The sequence below is a fragment of the Otolemur garnettii genome, unplaced genomic scaffold, assembly GCF_000181295.1.
Source record: "Otolemur garnettii isolate 467f Iridium unplaced genomic scaffold, OtoGar3 scaffold00130, whole genome shotgun sequence".
NCBI lineage: Eukaryota > Metazoa > Chordata > Mammalia > Primates > Galagidae > Otolemur > Otolemur garnettii.
The window spans coordinates 28,100-34,734 of record NW_003852525.1 but is presented as its reverse complement, the minus strand read 5'-3'; the positions used below and the strand labels follow the sequence as shown (position 1 = coordinate 34,734).

The 6,635-nt window shown below is 35.9% G+C and overlaps 1 protein-coding gene across 1 annotated transcript in view; it reads right to left on the bottom strand.

The window, feature by feature from the left end:
* Positions 1–6,635, bottom strand: part of CENPC (centromere protein C) — a 44,123-nt gene that overhangs the window by 20,588 nt on the left and 16,900 nt on the right. The window contains exons 9-10 of the mRNA XM_023518202.1: positions 5,407–5,574; positions 178–469 (exon numbers count right to left, since the gene is read on the bottom strand). Of these exons, the coding sequence (XP_023373970.1) occupies positions 178–469; positions 5,407–5,574 (460 nt within the window). The remainder of the gene's footprint in view (positions 1–177; positions 470–5,406; positions 5,575–6,635) is intronic.

The following is a 6,635-nucleotide window of genomic DNA, read 5'->3' as shown; positions in this document are numbered from 1 at the left end:
TACTTAGCATGACTGTTATCCAGCCAATGGTAAGGGGCTGGATTTAATACCAACCAGGTTGTGAGAACTGCAGAGCCCTTTATGCTAATACTGCCTGTCTGTAAATGATTAAATAATAAACTATTAAATACTAAACAACAACAAAAAAAACTATTTTGTACACATTTCAGACATTACCCAAAATGATTATGAAGATCTTTCTTCTTAGCTAGGTTTGCTTTTTTATTCTCCAGTGGCTCAATCTGAGAACAACTGGAAATTTTATCAAGGCCAGTATCTTCAGAACTTTCAGCATTTGAAAATGTCTGCATTCTTAAGCTGCCTTGAGTTGCTGTCTTCTTCCTTTTAAGTGGAATATTTTTTTCTCCAATATTCTTAGATGACTGATTTTTATTCTTAGTAGGTTTCTGCCTATTGTTTTGATGTGCTGATAATTCATTTCTTATGGAAGAATTGCTATTGGCAGGACCTAAAGGATTCAAGGATAACCTAAATTTAGTCTGTTTGTCCAGATGATCTGGATCATTGAAATCCCCACATCATTAATATTTACATTCAAACACACACATATCATATCTCGTACCAGACCCTTATTTGTCACAAGCTTCTAAAACCACTCTCTAGTTCTGCCCAATACTCTTCTGGGCATCCTTAAGATCCTGATATTACCCAAGGTTCCAGCTTTAGCTTTTTACTCTATATATTTTCTCTGTGGGACCTACCTACCCACAGAGTTAATTATTATCTATATGATGATATATATGATATCTACTTACCCTTCTCCCCTAAATCTGCCTCTTATGATTTATTCCTTATTGTAATGAAAAATACAATTACCTATCTAGATATACTGAAATCAGAAATCTGAGTCATCCAAGACCTCCACTCCTACCCACAATCATGCCCTAAATCCTATCAGTTCTACTTTTTTAATGCCTCTCACATCTGCTTTCATCAACAGAGGCCCTCATCATTTCTTATCTGGATTGCAAAAACAGCCTCCTAACTCATCTCCCCTTTTCTAGCCCTGTTGTTCTTCAACTCATTCTTTTTTCTGCTGCTCCAACAATCATCTTTGGAAAACAAAAATTAGACCAATACAACCTTGCTTAAGATCTTTTAGTGATTATCTGTAGCTTCAGGATTGAGTTCAAATACTTTCAACATCAATTTATTTCTACATCTAGAGTTTGCTTATTGCATTAATCATGACTCTCAAAAGCGCTCTCTAAACAAACAGACCAAAAAAAGGTCAGAAGTACTGAACTATATATGCAATTTCTCTACAGCACTGGTTCCTAAAAGGCAATCCCTAAACCAACAAGATCAGCAATACCTGAAAATTTCTTTGCAACATAAATTCTCTGACCTCACCTCAGACCTACTGAATCAGAAACTCCCATAGTCAGGCGTATTAGCCTGTGTTTTAACAAGCCCCACAGATAATTCTGAGGTACAGTGAAGAAAAAAGTACAGAAAAGAAGCTCTCAGTGCTGGATCCCTGCACCTGCTACTACTGCTTGAAACAGTCCATCCTGCTCCTTCACTGCAACCAAATACTTAATCCCTAATTCACCCTTCAGGAAGCTTTCCCTTATTCTCAAGTCTTCGCATACTGCTCTCTCAAGCCTTTAATAATGTTCATCACACATCTGGCTGATTTCTGTCTCTCATCTCCAAATGACAGACAATTCCTTGAGATCAAAAAATTGATTGGTATTTTACTAATCCCAATGCCTAAGAAGAGTTAGGACTGTGGTGAAGCAAGCCAGAGTGTACCCTTGGGTGGAAAGTTAAGGTGCTTACTTTTAGAGTCATGTAGGTACAGAGCATGAACTCATACAACCCTGACACCAAATACCTTTACATTTCCATTCAAGTGCCTTGCTTGCCTTACCCTAGTCCCAGTCTTACCTTACACCATTCCTGCTTCACACTGAGCATTCAATAAACTTTTTTTTTATATAATATGTATACAGAAGGACAACTGTGACACATATGTACCACCAGCAGGCTGGGGGCAAGTTGTGTAGTTTTTCTGCATTATAGACTTCAGCTTCTTCTTCTATCAAATAAAGGAATTTGGACTACTTGATCTATAAGCATTCCTCCACTTGTGTGACTCCCAACATCTACCTCAGGACTGTTACACAAGTCTTTTTTGTTAAGTTTCAGAGTTCTAGCATGTAACCAAGCACTGTAAGTTTTTTATTAACCCATAAAGTCATCTACCATAGTACTAAAGTGTTTCGGGCAACCTGGGGCAGGTTCCTAAGTAATTTCCCAGAGCAGTAGCAGTAGCACTTAACATTTCAGCACTAACTATGTGCCACCTACTACGCCATCACATTTAATCCTTACAAACTCAATGAGGTAGAAGGAATGGTAATCACGTTAAAGTGAGAAACTTAACAAAGCAGTACACCCAAAGTGGGAAAATCATAATTTGAATTCAGATCCATCTCCAAAATCTAAAAAGGGGTACAGCAGAATAAATAGGACTTGATGCTATAAGGATCTTAATGATTCAATAATTCATAACAAGGCCTCAAAGATGTACCATATTTGTTCTATCTAGTCTTTCATTTATTGGTCTAAATACCTTCCAGTCAACAGTATTTACATATGTAACTGCTATATTATAATCTACCAGTTTTTCAGGATCATGCACCCACCCACCCCCCCCAAAAATGACCATTTTTCCAACACAATGTTTCATGATGTGCAGAAGAGCATAGCAAGCATGAAAATACTATCCTTACTAAGACCTTCGTGCAAAGTCAGCCCTGGGAACCTGAATTTCAGAACGTTTGCCATCATTTCCTGACAAGCATGGTTTAGAACTCATATAACTGCTTATACAAAAATATGGGTTTTGCTGATATTTGCTTTCCTGAAATTTTAGTACTTCCCAGACAGAGGGTACCTATGTGACCACTCCCAATAAAATCTTGGACACTAAGTCTTTAATAACCTTCCTTGGGAGATAATCTTTACATGTTTGTGACAACCTTACTGCTGAGGAATTAAGTACCTCCTGATGAACCCACTGTGAGAGTACTCTCCATCTTCTCCAGACTTGGATAAAAGCAAATTCAGTAGCAAAAAAGTACACAGGCTAAGTCTGGAGAAGATGGAGAGTACTGTACTGAATCATAGCTCTGAGTACAACTATATGTGAAATTCTCCTAGCAAATCAATAAACCCAGAAGTAGTTTTCAGGACCTTTAATACAAATTATTTTCTTTTTTATGTGTAATAAACTAACTTATAATCTGTTAGATTGTAAACTCCTTGGTGGCAAGAATCTCATGATAGGAACCTTTGGAACCTTCACAGCCATTACCTTCAAACAGCAGGATTAACAGTCCTCTGATCATATCCACTGATTTCTACAAAGAAGTTTAAAAAAATCTGTGGTATTTATGCAGAGTCTACAGTGATATGTGTTCTTAGTAGTTTGCCTTTCCTTTAATAGCACCCACTGCAAAACTTAGTATCTATTATCGCACTACTTTCAGAATTTGTTTCAATTACCCCACTATCTGACCCCTACTACTCTTTGAACTCCTTGAGATTACCAATGCATTAACGGTATCATCTTTTCAATAAAAACCACTCCTTCAGTGGTACTACATCTTTCCTTAACTCTTTTATCCTGCTATTTCCTCAATGTATCCACTTTGATATCTAACAGGAACCTCAAAATCAACATATCAAAACTTGAAATTTTGATATCCTTCTCAAATTTGGGTTCCCTCATACCTTTCCTCCTATCTCAGTAAAACAGCAACTCCATTTTACTAGCTCAGCATTACAAAACCTGTGAGGCTGGATTCATGCCTTTCTCTTGCTCTTATCTATAATATGAGTACTTCTTCTGGGTTACCTTCAAAAAATATCCTGGGCCAAATCACTAAGAGTTTTACCCACATTTTATTCTATAATTTTTAGATTCCAGTCTTAGATTTAAATCTTTTACCCATCCTGAGTTAATTTTTGTGAGTAGCAAAAGATGTGGGTCCTGTTTCAGTCTTTTACCTATGGCTAACTAGTTCTCCCAGTACCTTTTATTGAACAGGGAATCTGTATAAAGACCACAAAGGCAATCACATCAATAACAAAAATAAATAAATGGGACCCAATCGAGTTAAAAACATTCTACAGATTTGATAGCACAGATTATAGATCTGATCATTAAAAATCTGAAAATGACCTAATGACACTATAAAACTGATTGAAAGTAAAAGATAAAAAGGGTTTATCTAGTAATCATTAAAATAAAATCTTGCTAGTATGAATATATCTTGGAACCAAAAAAAAATCCTCTTGAGAATTAGTCTGTGTACTCTGTATTAATAATAAAGGAAGTTTGAAACTATTAAAAGTTTCTGTACAGCTAAGGATACAATCAACAGGGCACAGAGACAACCTACAAAATGGGAGAAGATATTTGTATGCTAAACATTTGACAAAGGACTAATGACCAGAATCCACAAAGAACTGAAGCAAATCAACAAGAAAAAACATCAACCCCCTTTATTAAAAACTGGGCAAAACACTTATACATTGTTGGAGGGACTGCAAACTAGTACACCCTCTATGGTAAGAAGTATGGAGACTCTTCAAAGAACTGAAAGTAGACCTACCATTTGATCTTGCAATCCCACTACTAGGTATTTACCCAAAAGAAAAAAAGTCATTTTATTATAAAGACATTTGCACTTGAATGTTTTAGCAGCACAATTTACAATCACAAAGATGTGGAAATAACCCAAGAGCCCTTCAACATAGGAATGGATTAGTAAATTGTGGTATATGTATATTGTGAAATACTATGCAAACACAAAATGATGGAGATTTTATATCTCTTATAACAACATGGATGGAAGTGAAGAATATCCTCCTAAGCGAAGTATTGCAAGAATGGAAAAACAAGTACCACATGTACTCAGTACTAATTAGAACAAGTAGATTAACATCTACATGCTCACATGAGGAAAAAAACCAGTGAATTCAAGTGGGAAGGATGGGTAAATCTTTGCCCAACAGGTACCCTGCACCCTTCTTAAGTGAAGAAAGCACTCAGATCTGCTTTATTTTTCCTTATCATCTATCCCTACATGAATCATTTATTTATATTGTAATGTGAGCTCTGTAAGAGCAAAGACTTTCAAGTTTTGGCTTTGTTTTTCCATAGCAATACCCCTATTCTTAGAATACTGTTTATATTTTAAAGCATCAAGGAATTTCTTTATAACTGATTTAATATTTCTTTTGATGACCCAATTCAACTTGGTTCTCATGAGATTCTCTTTGGATAACGAATTATAAATCAAACATACATAAAGCCCTTTACAGAATGATTTTTTGGGAGAATAAACATAATTTAATAAAAGTACTTACGCTGCTCTGACTTCACCACCCACCAATTAGATGGACACCTGGAAATTCTTCGACTTCTTGTGACAGTTAAAGTCACTTCTTCAGGTATAACTTTGTTCTTGGACTCAGTTGAAAAACGCTTCTTTTTAGATTCTTCCTCATGTTTTCTACTGCTACTTTTTTTGCTTTCTAAGATAATGAAAACCATAAAAACAATTCACAATCTACTGAACAGTTTTTAGGAAAACACAAAATTAAAAAAAACAAAAACACTCTCAACCATAGGAAATTCTTAGATTTATCCCGTGGTCTTCTTTTCATTTCCACTTTTTAAAACATCACATTTTCTCAACAAGATCTCTAACTTTCTGACAATTATATGTGCTGCCAAAGTGAGCACTAACTTTCCACTAAACTCACATGCCCCTCAGCCAAAAAATTAAGTATACTCTAAAAAAGAAAGAATATATATATATAGTTAATTCTTACTTACAAAGGTCCAAAATAAAAATTGGTAATTAATGCTTTTCTGTTTTAATTAATGACTTTTCCAATCTAATTTTTAGAAGAGGAAATTGAAAATGTAATTAAGATATAAACTGTGAAATGGAAAGATTATTCTGGATTGTCTAGATAGACCCATTTGTGCTTTAAAGGTATGGTTAGAAAGGAGATGACAGAAGAGGCAAGAGAAATTCAAAACATGAGGAGCCTGGCATTGCTGGTTTTCCAGGCAGAGGAAGGCGTACAGGAGCAGAGGAATACCCACAGCTTCAAGAGGCTGGAAAAGGCAAGGAAACCGATTCTCTCCTATTGCCACCAGATAGGAATAAAGCCCCACCAACACCCTGAGACCAGGCCAGTGCAACTTCTGACCCACAGAACTGTAAGATAATAAAGGTGTGTTGTTTTAATCCTTTAAGTGTGTGCTAACTTTTTAGATTCTTCCTTACTTTTACCTTATGACAGCAATAGTGTTGCCATCACTGCATGTCTCAACTGGCACATTCCCATTTCTGAGCATTCTGCAGTCAAAGGGTTAATGTCCTGATTCATTCTCCAGAGGTTTCTGATTTAGATGAGGATATACTAAGGCACTGGTAAGATAATTGCTTCTGTTTTCATACTACATATCTATATCTATATATTTATCTATTGGTTTACAGACCTACCCAAATGATCTTGTTTTTTTTTTTTTTTTTGAGACAGAGCCTCAAGCTAATACCCTGGGTAGAGTGCCGTGGCATCAC